The sequence below is a fragment of the Euprymna scolopes genome, chromosome 30 (assembly GCF_053919585.1).
Source record: "Euprymna scolopes isolate OS-2025 chromosome 30, ASM5391958v1, whole genome shotgun sequence".
Lineage (NCBI taxonomy): Eukaryota > Metazoa > Mollusca > Cephalopoda > Sepiida > Sepiolidae > Euprymna > Euprymna scolopes.
Genome location: NC_136511.1, coordinates 101,698,800 through 101,719,527, shown reverse-complemented (window position 1 = coordinate 101,719,527; position 20,728 = coordinate 101,698,800). Strand labels below are relative to the sequence as shown.

The window sequence follows — 20,728 nt, the reverse complement described above, 5'->3', positions numbered from 1 at the left end:
CAAATCACATTCTAAATCGATTGTTGACATGTATGCAGATGACACAGCCATCTACGGAGGGTACTTCTAATTTTCTCTTTTCTGACCTAGAGCACGAGTACTAGTATCAAAATTATTATTTGTGAATAAACCGAACCCTTTTAAAATTATAACTTGCTCATAAGCTGAACAGTATCGAAATTATTACTCCTGTATGAGTTGATACTCACCGAAATTATCACTAGGATAAAAGCAGTGCTAAATCAAAATTTGCACTAATGTAGCAATAGAACTCTGCTGCCATCAAGCTGAATATTATTATTCATATATAAGTAAAAAATTACTGAAATTATTACGCATCTATCAGCCGAATACTGATAAAATTATTATGCATATACAAGTAAAAAACTACTGAAATTATTACTCGTCTACAAGCCGAATACTGCTAAAATTATTATGCATATACAAGTAAAAAACTACTGAAATTATTACTTGTCTATAAGCCGATTATTGCTAAAATTATTATGCATATACAAGTAAAAAACTACTGAAATTATTACTCGTCTATAAGCCGAATACTGCTAAAATTATTATGCATATACAAGTAAAAAAATACTGAAATGATTACTCGTCTATAAGTCGAATTCTGCTAAAATTATTATGCATATACAAGTAAAAAACTACTGAAATTATTACTCGTCCATAAGCCGAATACTGATAAAATTATTATGCATATACAAGTAAAAAACTACTGAAATTATTACTCGCCTACAAGCCGAATACTGCTAAAATTATTATGCATATACAAGTAAAAAACTACTGAAATTATTACTCGTCTATAAGCCGAATACTGCTAAAATTATTATGCATATACAAGTAAAAAACTACTGAAATTATTACTCATCTATAAGCCAAATACTGCTAAAATTATTATGCATATACAAGTAAAAAACCACGGAAATAATTACTCGTCTATAAGCCGAATACTGCTAAAATTAATATGAATATACAAGTAAAAAACTACTGAAATTATTACTCGTCTACAAGCCGAATATTGCTAAAATTATTAGGCATATACAAGACAAAAACTACTGAAATTATTCCTCGTCTATAAGTCGAATACTGCTAAAATTATTATGCATATACAAGTAAAAAACTACTGAAATTATTACTCGTCTATAAGCCGAATACTGCTAAAATTATTATGCATATACAAGTAAAAAAACTACTGAAATTATTACTCCTCTACAAGCAGAATACTGCTAAAATTATTATGCATATATAAGTAAAAAACTACTGAAATTATTACTCGTCTATAAGCCGAATACTGCTAAAATTATTATGCATATACAAGTAAAAAACTACTGAAATTATTACTCGTCTATAAACCGAATACTTCTAAAATTATTATGCATATATAAGTAAAAAACTACTGAAATTATTACTCGTCTATAAGCCGAATACTGCTAAAATTATTATGCATATACAAGTAAAAAAACTACTGAAATTATTACTCGTCTATAAGCCGAATACTTCTAAAATTATTATGCATATACAAGTAAAAAACTACTGAAATTATTACTCATCTATAAGCCGAATACTTCTAAAATTATTATGCATATACAAGTAAAAAACTACTGAGTTATTACTCATCTATAAGCCGAATACTGCTAAAATTATTATGCATATACAAGTAAAAAACTACTGACATTATTACTCGTCTATAAGTCGATACTGCTAAAATTATTATGCATATACAAGTAAAAAACTACTGAAATTATTACTCGCCTACAAGCCGACTACTAATAAAATTATCATGCCTATACAAGTAAAAAACTACTGAAATTATTACTCGTCTACAAGCCGAATATTGCTAAAATTATTAGGCATATACAAGTAAAAAACTACTGAAATTATTACTCGTCTATAAGTCGAATACTGCTAAAATTATTATGCATATACAAGTAAAAAACTACCGACATTATTACTCATCTATAAACTGAATACTGCTAAAATTATTATGCATATACAAGTAAAAAACTACTGAAATTATTACTCGTCTACAAGCCGAATACTGCTAAAATTATGCATATACAAGTAAAAAACTACTGACATTATTACTCGTCTATAAGTCGATACTGCTAAAATTATTATGCATATACAAGTAAAAAACTACTGACATTATTACTCGTCTATAAGCCGAATACTGCTAAGATTATTATGCATATACAAGTAAAAAACTACTGAAATTATTACTCCTCTACAAGCCGAATACTGCTAAAATTATTATGCATATATAAGTAAAAAACTACTGAAATTATTACTCGTCTATAAGCCGAATACTGCTAAAATTATTATGCATATACAAGTAAAAAACTACTGAAATTATTACTCGTCTATAAACCGAATACTTCTAAAATTATTATGCATATATAAGTAAAAAACTACTGAAATTATTACTCGTCTATAAGCCGAATACTGCTAAAATTATTATGCATATACAAGTAAAAAAACTACTGAAATTATTACTCGTCTATAAGCCGAATACTTCTAAAATTATTATGCATATACAAGTAAAAAACTACTGAAATTATTACTCATCTATAAGCCGAATACTTCTAAAATTATTATGCATATACAAGTAAAAAACTACTGAGTTATTACTCATCTATAAGCCGAATACTGCTAAAATTATTATGCATATACAAGTAAAAAACTACTGACATTATTACTCGTCTATAAGTCGATACTGCTAAAATTATTATGCATATACAAGTAAAAAACTACTGAAATTATTACTCGCCTACAAGCCGACTACTAATAAAATTATCATGCCTATACAAGTAAAAAACTACTGAAATTATTACTCGTCTACAAGCCGAATATTGCTAAAATTATTAGGCATATACAAGTAAAAAACTACTGAAATTATTACTCGTCTATAAGTCGAATACTGCTAAAATTATTATGCATATACAAGTAAAAAACTACCGACATTATTACTCATCTATAAACTGAATACTGCTAAAATTATTATGCATATACAAGTAAAAAACTACTGAAATTATTACTCGTCTACAAGCCGAATACTGCTAAAATTATGCATATACAAGTAAAAAACTACTGACATTATTACTCGTCTATAAGTCGATACTGCTAAAATTATATGCATATACAAGTAAAAAACTACTGACATTATTACTCGTCTATAAGCCGAATACTGCTAAGATTATTATGCATATACAAGTAAAAAACTACTGAAATTATTACTCCTCTACAAGCCGAATACTGCTAAAATTATTATGCATATATAAGTAAAAAACTAATGAAATTATTACTCGTCTATAAGCCGAATACTGCTAAAATTATTATGCATATACAAGTAAAAAACTACTGAAATTATTACTCGTCTATAAGCCGAATACTTCTAAAATTATTATGCATATATAAGTAAAAAACTACTGAAATTATTACTCGTCTATAAGCCGAATACTGCTAAAATTATTATGCATATACAAGTAAAAAACTACTGAAATTATTACTCATCTATAAGCCGAATACTTCTAAAATTATTATGCATATACAAGTAAAAAACTACTGACATTATTACTCATCTATAAGCCGAATACTGCTGAAATTATTATGCATATACAAGTAAAAAACTACTGACATTATTACTCGTCTATAAGTCGATACTGCTAAAATTATTATTCATATACAAGTAAAAAACTACTGAAATTATTACTCGCCTACAAGCCGAATACTAATAAAATTATCATGCCTATACAAGTAAAAAACTACTTAAATTATTACTCGTCTACAAGCCGAATATTGCTAAAATTATTAGGCATATACAAGTTAAAAACTACTGACATTATTACTCGTCTATAAGTCGATACTGCTAAAATTATTATGCATATACAAGTAAAAAACTACTGAAATTATTACTCGTCTATAAACCGAATACTTCTAAAATTAATCTGCATATATAAGTAAAAAACTACTGAAATTATTACTCGTCTATAAGCCGAATACTGCTAAAATTATTATGCATATACAAGTAAAAAACTACTGAAATTATTACTCATCTATAAGCCGAATACTGCTAAAATTATTAGGCATATACAAGTAAAAAACTACTGACATTATTACTCGTCTATAAGTCGAATACTGCTAAAATTATTATGCATATACAAGTAAAAAAACTACTGAAATTATTACTCGCCTACAAGCCGAATACTAATAAAATTATCATGCCTATACAAGTAAAAAACTACTGAAATTATTACTCGTCTACAAGCCGAATATTGCTAAAATTATTAGGCATATACAAGTAAAAAACTACTGACATTATTACTCGTCTATAAGTCGATACTGCTAAAATTATTATGCATATACAAGTAAAAAACTACTGAAATTATTACTCGTCTATAAGTTGATACTGCTAAAATTATTATGCATATACAAGTAAAAAACTACTGAAATTATTACTCGCCTACAAGCCGAATACTAATAAAATTATCATGTCTATACAAGTAAAAAACTACTGAAATTATTACTCGTCTACAAGCCGAATATTGCTAAAATTATTAGGCATATACAAGTAAAAAACTACTGAAATTATTACTCGTCTATAAGTCGAATACTGCTAAAATTATTATGCATATACAAGTAACAAACTACCGACATTATTACTCATCTATAAACTGAATACTGCTAAAATTATTATGCATATACAAGAAAAAAACTACTGACATTATTACTAGTCTACAAGCCGAATATTGCTAAAATTATTATGCATATACAAGTAAAAAACTACTGAAATTATTACGCGTCTATAAGCCGAATACTGCTAAAATTATTATGCATATACAAGTAAAAAATACTGAAATTATGACTCCTCTATATGTTAAACTTTGCTAGAATTTCAAATCGTCAGTAAACTGGACATTATTGAAATTATTACTCTTCTATAAGAGAAAGACTACTGAAATTATTACTTGTCTATGGGCTGAACTTTGTTTAAATTATTACTCATCTATAAGTCGAAAACTATGTTAGTTTGATATCTGGAATTTGCTTTATTTATTTACAAATATATCGGCTGATCTTATTATATGATTTAAGAAAGGTTTTTGTTTAAAACTTATTCAATAAGGAAAGAAAGTTTAACATTACTTTATACTTAGTTCATTCTCATTCTTCATTTTAAAATAAAAATCCCAATCTATTTTTTAATTTTAATTTTTTTTCTTTCGTTCTTTCCTATTAAGATTGACGATTATTGGATATTTTAGATGTAGAAAGGGAGATAACTCTGTACGTTCGAAATTTACAGGTTTAATTGAAATTATAAGTTACCAAAATCCTAATATGTATTCATAACGATGAAAAGGAAGTAACTCAATCCTTCGATGTTTCTAGGTTTGCAAAATTCTTAATATGCATTTATGATTTATTTATTAATTAAATAAATTCAATTAAAACTAGGCTAATCTATTCAAAATATAAGTTTGTAAATTTCTAATATGCATTTATGATTTATTTATTTATTTATTAAACAGATCCAATTAAAACTAGGCTAACCTATTCAAAATCAGAGAGGCGGTAGCACTCTCTATATAGGGATGGCCCGTACACGCCTATATACATCTACAAAACAAAACTATCCAAATCTCAACTAAAATCAACTTATAAGTTTCAAAAAGCACATATTCTTACAGAGAAGCGTCTTACGAATCCAGCGAGTGTCAGAACGTCGGTTAAAATGTCAAAAGAGAGCAAAAAAAAAAAAAAGGGTACAAAAATGGCCAATTGTTCTTCTTTCTTCTTTCTTCTTCTTCTGCTTTCTTCTTTCTTTTGAGACAATATATCTCGGTGTACGAACGGTCTCTGGCAACAGTTCAAGCATCTATCGACTGCTCTTTACACGGAGAAGTGCAGTGACCCATCGCTTTTTAGCTAACTCCATAATTAAATAAGATTACGTGTAATAACAAGTTTTAAACACTATATACCCAATGTAGACGGACCACTTTGAACACGGAACTTCTCTCAAAAGGGACAGTTCCAAATAATACACCGGATGCTCACAGACGTTCCAGTTTGCCAGTGGCCTATATTTCTTGGACGCTAAATATTTGAGGTGAACGTTGAGGTTTTTTCTTTAAACAGTAACCCACCAGCATTAATGAAACCACGAAATCTTTATCTCAGTTGATCAAAATTGTTATAAGAGTAACCTATCAGCAAGTACGACGTCAAAAAAACAATGTTATAAAAACAAATAATTCTTCAGATTTTGGACTGTAAAATATGTACAAAATGTCAATGCTGTGACCAGGATTCGAACCTAGGTTAGCACGGCCACAACGTGGGGTCCTAACCTCTAGACGATCACGGCTAACACTGACGTCTGTCGCTCTTGGCAGAAAGACACATGACTACTGTCAAACTATTGAAAAATAAGGAGGAAACTTGAAATTCTCACGCATGTGCAAAAATACACTATAGCAACCATTGTTAAATGCAGCTGAATCTCTTCGCTCGCTAAGAAAAGTAGATCAGACCAGTTCTTCTAAGAACTCACCAAACGCCAAATGAAATAAGTTAAATTAACCGTAAAAGAAACTGCAAGAAAGTCATCTTCTAAGAACTCACTGGAAGCTGACCAAAAAGAATCAAAATCCAAGCCCTAGCCACAAAAATAACTAGATATTGTGGCTACTATACACAATCTACTAATAAAAACAAGTAAGTTTTCTAAAATAAACTACAATAAATTAACCAAGTAACCTCACACTGTCACTGATTAGGACTTCATATAAAGATAACAACTACACTATTGGTGTATATACCGTTCCACACTTTAACTATTGGTGACGGGGCAGTATCTCAATTCTACGAGAGTTGTCTTGCTATAAGATAAGTGATATTATAGTAAGATACACATAAGTGTTATATGTTTACATTTAATAAAAAATGCCAAAGTCAGCACATAGTAAAAAAGCTCAGAGAAATATAGACTATGAAAAAAACAAAGTCAAGGTATTATCTGAGCAAAAAGAATACTATCAGAAAAATGCTGAAATAATAAAAATTAAGTATCATGCAAATCCTAAGGCAAAGAAGGCTGCCTCACGTGCTGACTCAAAAGCACGGTATAACAGGGATTCCGAGGGGAAAAAAGCTGCCTCACGTGCTCTTTATAACAAAGAACCAGAAAAAAAGAAGGCTGCCTCACGTGCTGACTCAAAAGCACGGTATAACAGGGATTCCGAGGGGAAAAAAGCTGCCTCACGTGCTCTTTATAACAAAGAACCAGAAAAAAAGAAGGCTGCCTCACGTGCTGACTCAAAAGCACGGTATAACAGGGATTCCGAGGGGAAAAAAGCTGCCTCACGTGCTCTTTATAACAAAGAACCAGAAAAAAAGAAGGCTGCCTCACGTGCTGACTCAAAAGCACGGTATAACAGGGATTCCGAGGGGAAAAAAGCTGCCTCACGTGCTCTTTATAACAAAGAACCAGAAAAAAAGAAGGCTGCCTCACGTGCTGACTCAAAAGCACGGTATAACAGGGATTCGGAGGAGAAAAAAGCTGCCTCACGTGCTCTTTATAACAAAGAACCAGAAAAAAAGAAGGCTGCCTCACGTGCTGACTCAAAAGCACGGTATAACAGGGATCCCAAGGGGAAAAAAGCTGCCTCATGCACAAACTATTATAAATATAAATATCAAAAACTGCCAAATCTTTGCCAAAACGCCAAAGAATGAACCAAGAAAAATTTAATAGTGAAGGTATGAACATTTTAGAACTTTATAATACTCTAACTGTTTTATCAGAGAGGCGGTAGCACTCTCTATGTAATATAGAACCGATGGAGGACCAAGGGGCAACTCCTAAGGCCCAAAACCCAAAGACCTAAAACTCAGCAGGAAGCGACCTGCTACTAATGGAGGTGGCAATAATATTTTTTTTCTGAATTCATATTGCTAATTTTTGTTAAGCTATTTTATTGATCTAGAAACGGTATCAACTATTTCACCATCAATATGACTAAAATTGTGTTTACAGTTTTGAAACAATATTGCTAATCTTTGTTAATCCTTTTTATGGATGTAAATTTCTTATCTAATAATCCATCGTCTTTATTTCTAAAAATGTGTTTCTAGTGTAGAATATTAGATTCCAGATTTGCTTGCTAGATTTGAATCATTCATCACATCTAACTTACTTTATTTTTCCCAGAATGTTTTTTCTCTCAGCTACATTTAAGACATGATAGCAAAAATCTATTCCTGTGAAGACATCTCTGTATAGCATCTAGCCTTTTATTCAATATTTCTTCTTTAGAATTCACTATGTAGAAGGCTTCCAGTAAACACAGATTACCCCTGTGTGTGTGTGTGTGTGTGTGTGTGTGTGTGTATACACACATATATTTAAACACATATAAAATGTGCACACATGTTCACACACAAATAATATAAACACATTACACATATAATATATTAACATATCGACATATAATAATGTACTCATATTTTGTACACATACCCATAGTTTTACACATATATGTAATAAACTCCAATATTTACACACACACATATATAATATGAATATATTTACATACTATACACCTATATATTATACTTATAAAATATACACATAAATATATTTACAAAACTTTATGCATAATATACACGTAAATTTTAAGATGTATGAAATATAGATATTTGCACACACATAATAGACATATTTTTCACATTATTAAAATATATGCAAATATTTATACACACTTGTTAAATATATGCCTATATTCAGACATAAACATATACATTTACACACATATAAAATATATGCATATATTCATACATACACACATACATGCATATATTCACACACACACACATAAAATATATGCATATATTAACACACACACATACACACACATATATATATAGATAATGCATACAAATATTCATATACACATAAATATAAATACATATATATATATACATAAACAAAATATACACATATATAATACACATAAGTAATATAATGCACATAAATATACATATATAAAATAACATACATAAATATACATGTATATGATATATGCATATACATATATATTATATAGATATAGTATACATATATAATGTACATATATAATATACATAAAATATACATATAATACACATAATATACACATATATATATAATATACAGATATATGATATAATATACATAAATATACATATATATATATAACATAGATATAATATGCATATATAATATACATATATAATATATATATATTATATATATATATATATATTAATATACACATATAATATATATATAATATTCATGTTAATATGCATATAATATACATATATAAAAAGTACATATAATAGACAAATATATAATATACATATATACAATATACATAAATACAAATGTAAAATATACATACATATATACAACTACAGAAGATACACACTTTATATATATATATATATATATATATATATATATATATATATATATATATATATATATATATATATATATATCATTATATATAGAACATTGTAGTAAATATGCCTTGGAACTACTAATCATACCTTTTTCAACTCCACATAACAAAATAGCTTTTTTAAGAACTTTTTCACAAAATATCTACCTAACATTATAAACAATTATTTATGGATATTTTAAGTAGTTCAGCTCTTAAAGTGAATGTGGTATTATGGTAGTAGATATATTATGGTGATTGATGTGACTGAGATGGATAACGAGTCTAGCTGGGATCTAATTCAAATTAATCTGGACTTCATCTGGTTTTCCACCCACCCCCCAAAAAAACATTGTTAAGCGATTGAATATAACAATTAATTAGACTAATAATAAATATATCAGGAGATACATGAACTTTAGTCAGATGTATCCCCCTTCCCAGTACTTTTTTTTTTTATTTATTTATTTTTTTTTTGAATTGTACAATTCTATGCTTTGGGTGATTAAAATAAAGTTAACGTCTTGATTGGTTAACAAAAGTTCCCCATTTTTTTATCGCTTTAAAATTGTATTATAAATAAAATAAACTTTAAATAACCTTTTTGTATTAAAAAGCATTTTATTTATTTATTTATTTATTTATACAAAGAAGTTAGAAACAATGAATCCGTTCAAAATGTTAGATTAAAAACATTGATTCCTCGTGTGAAGTATTATTTTTTAATAAAATTCCAACCTACAAGCAAATTAATTGTTTTCATTTTAGGAAAGTTCCGTTCACGCAACGTTATTTCAAATTCTCAGCAAAAAAAAAAAAATAAAAACATTGATAAATAGATGTCATCAATAATTTTAGATATTATTGAATAAAAAAAACTTATACCAAGTAAAATATGAAACATTTTTAGATAAAAATAAATTAATTGTGTAGGTTCAAAAATTTTCTAATTAAATAAGCATTTATTTTTTGGTAAATGTGTACATTAGCGGCGTAAATTATTGGACAAACAAAAATTTATAATAAAATAAATAATTATAAAAAATTTATTATAATTTATTATTAATTTATTATAAAAATGTATAAAAATAAATAGTTTTTAATTGGTATATTACAACAAAATAAAATTAATTAAACGAGGTTATTACAGTAAATGTACTTCGTATTTTTGTGAAAATTAAAGGACATTTTGTATTTATTTACATTTCAAGGTTAGGGGTGTTGATTCCAAAAGCCGTTCTTAACATGGGGAGGTTGGGGGTGTTTATATTACGCTGAGGCACGTAGTAATTTCTTCTTTTCGGAAGCAATCATTATTTAGTTTAATTTTTTTATTTCCTGCTTCGCCGAAGTGCTTCGGTCATAGTTTAAAATACCGATTTCTCCCTCAGATTCTGACGACAGATGCCCGAAAAAATGGCGTCTCCATTTTCGGTAATAAACTAAAGTAGTAATTTTTTTTATTCGGTATCTAGAGACTTTTATTCACTAATCATTGTTGAAATAGTTCCAGAAAACTGATAATTTTTCCCCAGAGATTTTAAATTGATTTATTTAAACATAAAAGTTTAATTATTTTTTTGGTAAATATGACTATCGGAATACCTTGGCCAAATCACCGCTAAAAAAAATCGTCGGTGTCCATTAAACTTAAACACCGAACTGGAACTCGAAAACGAAATTTATTTTTATTACCAGAAAAGATGCATTTCCCCTGTTATTATTTTAGTAAGAATTAATTACTATTTTACTAAAATGTTTCTTTATCTTTCTTGCTAAAATAAAATAAAATAAAATAAAATAAAATTGTTAATTCTTTTATTTTTTCCACGCGTACCTACTTTACCCTGTGCCTATTTTAGTAAGAACGAATTACTATTTCGTTATCTATCTTACTAAAATGGATTAAAACGGAAGTAAATATCTTTTTCATAATAGGCCAAACTCAAATACCCATAAAAAATTACTTCGGTTCAAATTCTGTAGAAGTTACCAACATTTTAAAATGCGTGACAAGTATTGCTTGCTGAGGTGGAATTTGGCAATACTAGTAGGACATTACATTTTCGACCGATTTTCTTTTCGTTCTAACTTAACAGACTTGACACTACTTTTGTTAATTTGAATTTTATGAAAAATAAATACAGAATAAAAAACATTTCATGAGAAAAGGCAAAATACATTAAAAAAAAATGCTATGTAAATAATCTATTTATATAAAACAAAATCTTAACAGAAGTGTGTAAGCGCATATCTTGGCTAAAAGTCAGAAACTACACAAGATACAATTACAAAAAAAATGTATGAGATTCAATATGAACTTGGCCTGATTATGAAATATAGTAACTAATACGCAAAATAAAATATTATTCATTCTCTTGTGATCACTATGGACGAAAATGTAGAAACTGAGCATGAGCATCCCTTCTCAAATCTCTAAATATTAATTTTCTTCTTGGGTAATCTGGTAGAAAAAATTAAATAAAAATGAAAAGAAAATACACGTAAGAGGGTTGTGCATTGTACGAGTCCACCCTTATTTATTTTATCGAAAATAATTTTTTTCGGAAATAGTAATCCGTTCTTACTAATTAATAACAGGGGAAATATATCTTTTCTAGTAATGATAAAATTAAATTTCGTTTCATTTCATTTTCGAGTTCCAGTTCGATGTTTAAGTTTGATGGACGCGGACGATTTTTGGCTTTGTATTACTGTACACATAGATTCGAAAAAGTTGTCAAAAAACAAATATATAACAAATAAATGTTATCAAAGGCAAGATAAGTTACTTTTCTACCAAACTGGATATATTTTTCGTGTTTTTATTCAATGTAACATGTTTATTCAGCTCGAAAACCATACAGTGTTTACCGATGTATTGGAACATACAAGATGGCGTCTTATTCTCTCTTTAACACGGTAAGTGTGGGAAAAGATGTTATAAATAAAAAACCGGATAAAATACTGTTAAAAACTCGCTCAATATATGTTACCGTGACATAGGTTGACATATATTCGGCGGGTTTTTAATAGTATTTTGTATAGTTTTTTATTTATAACACCTTTTTCCATACTTACGGTGTTAAAGAGGGTGTGAGACGCCATCTTGAATTTTCGAATACATCGGTAAACTCTGTATGTTTTTCGAGCTGAATAAATATGTTACATTGAATAAAAACACAAAAAATATATCCAGTTTGGCAGAAAAGTAACTTATCTTGCCTTTGATAACATTTATTTGTTATATATTTGTTTTTTGACAACTTTTTCGAATCTATGTGTACAGTAATACAAACCCCGATTGGCTAATAGTGATTTGGCTAGGGTATTCCGATAATCACATTTACCGATTTTTTTTTTATTGTCGTAACATTTTTCACTGCAATTTTTTAAACAAGTACACATTTTTTCCTGTTAGAGATTAACGTTAGTTTTTTATCTTCTAAGCGCAATCAAAATTTTAAAATAATTATTTAAAGAACCACAGTTGTGTTTTCGACCATATTTGCACATACCTATAACAAGTAAATGAGATTTTTATTTCACGGCAAGAAAGTCAATTTAAAACAAAGAATCGATTTTGTCCACCATTTGAGCGAACATCAAGCGGAGTGGCGAGATATTCCATCGGTCTCTATAGTACAATTGATTCGTCATTTTTTTTTTTCTTTTTCTTTTTCGATTTTTTTTTTTCATTTTTGGATTTAGACAAAAAAAAAATGCCAATTAAAGAAAATTAGAAAATAAAGAAGAAAAATACTTACATGTCAAATTTAGAATGGTAAAAAGATAGAAAAAAATAGAAAAAATAATAATTAAAAATTAATTATCATAAAATAAAATATATTTAAAAACATTCTTTGGCAATCTTGTAGATGAGGACCTCCCACCCCCTAATAGGACTCTCCTTTTTTGAGGAGGGGTGGGAAATATACAACAAAATGCCCCACTCTAAATTCTAAAATAACTGTAGCCCCCCCCCCTCCCAAGTGTTTCAGTAATCGCAGAAAAGTAGAATCTTATTATTTTTTTTCTATGAAGGGGGTGAGGATTTAGCTGTGGGTTCTCATCTACAAATTTACCAATATTTTTATTTTATTTTATTTTTTTAAAATAAAATACAATTGAAATTTAACATTAACTGAAGAACGAGTTAAATTGGGTACTTTTGAACTTTTTTTGACTGGATCAAGTAAGTTTCGGTTAATTTGTATTTTTGTATAGTCTATTATCATAGTACTTTAACGTAAAAAAAAGAAGAAAAAAGAAAACGAAAAAGGTGTTTTTAGTGTGCTTGTGTTTGTGTGTGATGGGAAGTACTTTGTACATTAAAACTTTTTACAAGAAAAAAAAAAACAACAGCAAAAAACAAAAACAAAAAAAAAACAACGATTATTTTATTATTTTAGAATTTAGAGCTGAGTTTCATATATAAATTTAAAGTAAAATGACCCCACCCCCATTTCCAGGTCATTCTAACGTTTTAGGATATTTATTTATTTATTTATTGTATCACTAACCCTAAATCTAGCTAGGGTTAATTTTATGATTGCGTTAGAAGGCCATAACGAATGTTTTGAAAAATAATTACTTGTGAAAAATACTTTCTTGCAGAAATTTGATGGCACCGGCTTTGTATCTCACCCGGTCATTCAATCTGAAAATGATATAATCTATCTAAATCTATATAAATAAAACAGTAGATGTATGTATGTGTGTGTCTGTGTGAAAATATTTAACCGATAAACTCGTAAACTATTGGTCACAAAACGGCTGGTTGAAATATAAACTGTTCATTTCAACTTGCCGGCATATTTCTACCAATTTTATGTGTGCGCAGATTCAATCATAGCTTTAAGTGGGTTAATTTTAAATCTATCTTATCTATCTGTCGATAACTTAAACGGTTGGGAATGTGGCTGGAACGCTAAATATCTTTGGTTTTGATTCTAGCTGATAGCACCCAAGTCATTTTTTTCAACATTTGAAATCAGTACTATATATTAGGTATAATATAATATTCAATAGAGAACTCAGAACTGGCTTTTCCCGTATATAATATTTTGATTGAGAAATTCACCTCTGGACCAAATTCTGGGAGGTTCGCAATAACAGATGCCACATACAAATTTATTATATCTAAGCTTTTACCCACCATTTTATGTAACTTTTAAACGCCGTTAGAGACACATTTATTCGTTATAATAAAATCCTATCTTATTTCTTACGAGCAACATTATCATGATTGCCAAGATCTATAGACGAAGTAATTCGTATTTTCCCTTCTACCTGAAAATTTGTCCCACTCTCCTAATCAAGATCGGGTAAATATATAACCATTATAACTATATTGACCTGACACCCTTATTAACTGGATTAAACATTCATACTCATACAACTCCCATTACATTCCACTATACGAAAATAATGATTTCTCCCAGTAATATTCCACCTATTCTCATTGGCTACGCCTATGACATTCTATTATTCTAGATTATACACAATCATACAAAAAAAACAAACAAACACGTCAACCCTTAATCAATATGGCCGCTCAATCGCCACATATTGTTCTAAATCATTTATACTTTTGCTATCGTCGCTTTTCCTCTACTTTAAAAACTACTATTTACAAAAAATAACCATAACATTTAACATACACAAAAAAAGAAAAAAAAATATTCGTAACTTTCGTATAAACAAGTTAGCGCAGCTAATTTAGGTGATGTTTACATCTACTGCACATACCGTGGCGTCGTAAATTATGCCAATTCGCATTATTTGGATCAACGTTATTTACATATTGTTACACTAAAAAAATTACGTCGCAACTTTCTTTTTATCATCAAATGAACTGATCACTTAGTAAACGATTAGAAACTATTCTCTGTAACCGAGTATTAACAGAAAAACAACGAACCACCAATACTTACATTACATGAAAATATTTACCCAAAACGCGGCGAATGCGTGGCAACTATTTAATTTTTTTCTTTATAAAACATTACATGTTATATAAACGTTTCTATAACATTTGTCTTATACATTAAAAAATAAAACAAAAAATCGTCCCAGCTTTCTTCCTTTAATGATTTGATTTAATAAAAAATATCTTTCGATCGAAACTTATGAGATAAAAATATGAACGAATCTCTGGCGGACGTTTAGGAAATTGATCCCCCTCTAAATTCCACAGTTTACACTTTATTCACGTTAATCTCATCGATTACAAACTTAGCTTTCAGATTAAAAAAAATTCTTATGACTTTTATCATCGGGGATTAGTTTTCAATTATACCGTTCTACTACATTGAGCACGTACTTTGTGACCATCACCAAGAAAAATATTGCGACAATATTTTTGGTCCACATTATAATTGAAAAATGATTCCCGACGATAAATCATTTTTTTTTTTTTTTTTTTTTTAGTCTGAAACTGAACTTTGTACTCGATGAGATGAACGTGAAAAAAGAAAAAATTAAATTGTGGAATTTAGAGGGGGTGCAATTTCATAAACGTTCGCCGATTCTCTTAATAAAAAAAAAAGAGTTGTAGTAACCCCATACGTCTAAGTGGCAACGAGCCTACATTGAGGTTATTAGGCAACAAACAAAAAAATTATTTTTCCCTTTCGAAATCATAAAAACTATTTCTTTTTATATAAAACACATTTTTACACTCTAAATCTGAATTACGTCCAGATAAATTATCATTTTCATTACTTTTTATTCGGTTTGTATTTGACTACATTAATGCCAGTTTTTTTTTTTTTTTTTTTTTTTTTTTTTTTTTTTTTACTTTCTTTGTATGTCAAATAATTTACGCCACTAAAGTACAAATTTTCCTTTATTACATTGCCTATGAATATACTTATTTGTTATAAATTATTTTTTTAAATATAGTTGTTTTTATTTAGTTCTCTTTTCAAGAATCATTTTCCACACTGCTCAGACATTAACTTTTTTTTGGGGGGGGGGGATACTTTTTTTAGCACCAACTACACCATTTCCTTTAAACTGACGACTTCTATAGGTTTTAGACTCTGCTGAATAAGACAATCTATTTTTACTTTGGTGGAGACAAGTAGTTTTCGAGATATAATGACATTCATTATGCACTGTAATCCATTGTTCTACACACGCGCGATAATAAAGTGTACTTCTCTCCGCACGACACTGTCACCCACCCCCACTTTTTTTTTTTTTTTTGTCTTTGCAGGTGGGTATGCTGACAACATGTATCAAGGTTGAACTTGGGGCAAATACTTTGACAGACCCCCACCTCATAAAATGGGGTATGTATTCCGAAAGTCGTTCTTACCATGACGAGGTTGCTCGTGTTTATTTCATACGACGTTCTTAACATGAGGAGGTTAGGGGTGTCTATTCCGAAACCCGTTCTTAACATTAGGACGTTGGGGATTGGCTACCAACAACAACCGTAGTTTATTTTTATTTTTACGAGGAGATGCTTCCACTGGGCAACGACGGTTAACGAGTCCTGCTAGTTAATAATAAATACGAAATCTGCACAACGACCGGGCAAGATCGGATGCCTCTCACTAGTATAGGAATAATAATTAAAAAAAAACAACTTGCTATTAGAATTTTTAAAAAATTTTATCGTGAAAATAAAGTCAGTTTTTTGTTGTTGTTTTTAATGCTTAAAAATAGCAGACGGTTAATTAACGTCACAGCCAGTCGCCATTTTCAGCTAAAAACTATACATTTACCAATGATATTACCTATAAAAATTTTAAAAGATAGGTGAATATTCTATGAGTGAATATTCTTAAAAAGTTAATATCGGGTGCAAAATTGAATTAACGTTGATAAGACAACACGAGACGGATAACTGAAACAAATTTACCCCAGTCAAGAATGCCCAATAGTACCCATAAATTGAATAGTAAACCAACCGACATTTAATTATTACAGTTTCTGTAGGTATTCAATTTAATTCCTTCCCGCCGCAGGACAGCTCCGTTGGCATTCCAACAGATGCAAAAAGACCATTCATTATCTAGAGATGGCCCAAATTCCACCGTACTGATTGCCGGGGACGTATCCTCGACTGGTATGAATACCTGTGCCAGGAAACTGTAAAATTAAAACTTCGTTTTATAACGAGTTTATAAGTATGAGATATAAATATAAATAAATATTTAAAATCCCCAAATGGACATTACACATTTTATATTTTTATGGAGAAGTCATGTCTCGATTTCGCCATCTTTTGTCTAATTTGCAAAAAGACAAACGAAAACAAAACACACAAAAATAAATAAATAAATAAAATAAAAAATAAACAAACAAAACAAATAATAAGGATAGACCTATAAAACAAAAAGGATGACTGTATGAAGAAAATTTGAAAAATCAAAGTATTATTGCAATTATGGTTCTTTGATACGCCAGGGACGTGCGGGGAAAAATGGCGTTTCCTTTTGATTTCACAACACAAATGAGCTATAATACTTGACTTTTGTATTTAATCTTTAATTCAAGCCCAGTCATTATGAAAATGTAACTTTAACGCGATCAATTTGAACGAAATATTAAATTTCAATAAAACGCTTTAAAATAATTTAAAATACACACTAAAACAATCTAAGGAGGCAAAAAAGTAACTTTCATTGCCTTTGGTAACAGTTATTTGTTTACTATTTGCTTTCATCATTTTTTTCTGTTGAGTTTAGTTTATATAGACTATATATCGTCAAGTAAATTAGCACGTGAACAGTTTAACTCCCACTTGCAAATTTAGAAAGTTATTTTTAACATATGGAATTTTCTCTTGTGACGGACGGAACTCTCCTAAAATGAAAACAATTTGCTGTGGGATTTTAAACTGCACAAGCGTCATAAATGTGTATTGATCAATATGATCGGCTTGATTTCGTTTGTTAATATTGAGTACTTATTTTTGTTCTTTTTAGAATGGGCAGACGTTGAAATCGACGGTCTAAGCAGTTTCGTCATAAATTAAAAAAGCTGATTAAAACGATCGATCGTGCAATCGTTGCCTTTCGAAATTTGAAAGCGAAGCTTTAAAAACTGGAGAAAAGAAGGGAACTTTTGCTGCTTGTTTTCGAAGTTAAAAAAAAAAAAGCCGGGCATTTTCCAGTGTAGACAATTTAAAATAAAGAAGTGGTAAAAAAACAAACAAACAACATATACCAAAGTTACCAAAGGCAAGATAAATTGCTCTACTACCTACATAGGTATTTTTTAAAAATCTTATTTGAAAGCGATTATTTACTTTTAAACGCAAGCATTTTCGAGTGTGAAGTTAGAATAGGATAAAAATTGCTAACGTTAGACGGTCATCAGGGGAGTCTCGATAATCGCCCAAAGATCAAAAATTAAACAAAGCATTTATAGAACATTACATTTTTGCACGCACGATTATCGACACTTACTGATTAGGTTTCTACCAGTATATTGTTTAATTTTCGATTTTTGAGCAATTATCGAGACTTCTCAGATGCCCGTCTGATGTCAGCCATTTTTTTTTTGTTGTTCTAACTGTACACTTGGCACTCCACTACTTGTGTTTCAAAATAAAGACACACTTTAAAATAAGTTAAAACATAAAAACCTTATCTAGATAAATAGAAGAGTAACTTATTTTGCCTTTGGTAACATCTGTTTGTTACATATTTATTTTTTTTTAACACTTTTTCGTTTGCTTAGCTAATGGACCCCCCCCCCAAGTTATAGAACGGTAAAAGTACAGTATGATAACTCAGTTGTGCTATTAAAACTGACGGCAAGAAAGCATTTTCGTACTCGCATCTGTCGTATAAAAGAATCGGTTATTTAAAAGGTGTTCCCAAATGAAAATAATGATGACTTTTCACAAGAATCGTTAAACTGCAAATGAAACTGCAAACGGGCAAACAAAAACCAAAGGAGGGGTGGATGGTTTGATATACATACCTATCAAACAGTGGTTCATATTCTATGGTGACGGCGAAATCCATTTTGGTTTGTTATATATTGTTGAGATGAAAGTTCTATAAAATGTGATAGTATGGTGGAGTCAGTTCCGGTGGTGAGTGCGATTGTCGACTCCAAAAATGAACTGATCGCTTTTTTTGGAATGCTTGCTTTTCTATTTATGCGGAACATTCTTTAATAGCGGAAAAAAACTTCCATTTTTTTTTTTTCAAAAAATTTGGTCTTGGCTAATTCCACAGGTCTCAGTAATTTCCCCCACCTCTTTTTTTTGCCCGTCGCAGACATTTGCAACGTTCTGATTAGCCAGCCAATCAGGCGCCGAGAGAAAAAACAAAAACTTTAGGTTCGAACCCCTGGAATGTTTGGGTCAGCCAATCAACATGGCCGCTGACTCTGCGAATCGATCTTTGCCCAGCTTGTCGCCATGTCAATCATATCACCACCGCCATCCCTCCTAACACCGCAACCCCTTCCCTCACCAACACTTTTCTCACCACTTTTGTTTGTTTATTTCTCTTTAACCGGTGTTCTTTTCAAACGAGGCCGGGGTGTAACCCGAGAGGTGACCATTACCATGTTTGCCGACATAATATCAAATAAACAAATAACAGCCAGGAAGGGGTCAAAGTTGAGTTAATTTTGTTGTCATTCCTCAGCTGCTCATTGTTTTTATTTATTTATTTTCATTTTTTAAATATTCTTTATTACATTAAACTAGTTGGTGTACCCGTAAAATGCCCTGAACGTCGGTGTCAACTCAATAGTTTAATCGCGTTCATTTTTTCAGATACGTTGTTACGCATAAGCTTGAACCTTGAAACAGCTTTGCGTTCAGGCATTTTAAACACTATGAGATAATAATGCATTAATAGTCAAGATTGTCTGCTTTTTTACTTCCGTTTTCTGCTCTGCAAACGGGACGACACTGACAAGCAAGATATGATCCCTTCTGATTAATGATTAAACTCCATCTCAAATAACGTGAAGGACCCCCCCCCTTTTTCCATGTTAAGAATGGCGTTCATGTCCACTTGATCAATTATCAGTCCAAATGGGCAGCAAAATAGCAGACAATCTTGATTATAACGCATAATGCTATAGCACTCGTCTAGTTGAAACCACTATCAATAATTTCCTCCACTATTTATCTGTGCCTAACCCTAAACGTAGATTCCATAAACAACGCTTCTTTCTTAGAACTGCACGTGCACGTCTGTGGAATTCTGTTCCGTTCTCCTGCTTTTCAACCAACTACAATATGG

At 29.9% G+C, this 20,728-nt stretch overlaps 1 protein-coding gene across 1 annotated transcript in view; it reads right to left on the bottom strand.

The window, feature by feature from the left end:
- LOC145254916 (uncharacterized) overlaps positions 1-19,590 on the bottom strand; it is a 96,424-nt gene extending 76,834 nt beyond the window's left edge. The window contains exon 1 of the mRNA XM_080113878.1: positions 19,446-19,590. Within this exon, the coding sequence (XP_079970004.1) occupies positions 19,446-19,489 (44 nt within the window). The 5' untranslated portion in view covers positions 19,490-19,590. The remainder of the gene's footprint in view (positions 1-19,445) is intronic.
- Between the last annotated feature and the right edge of the window lie 1,138 nt (positions 19,591-20,728).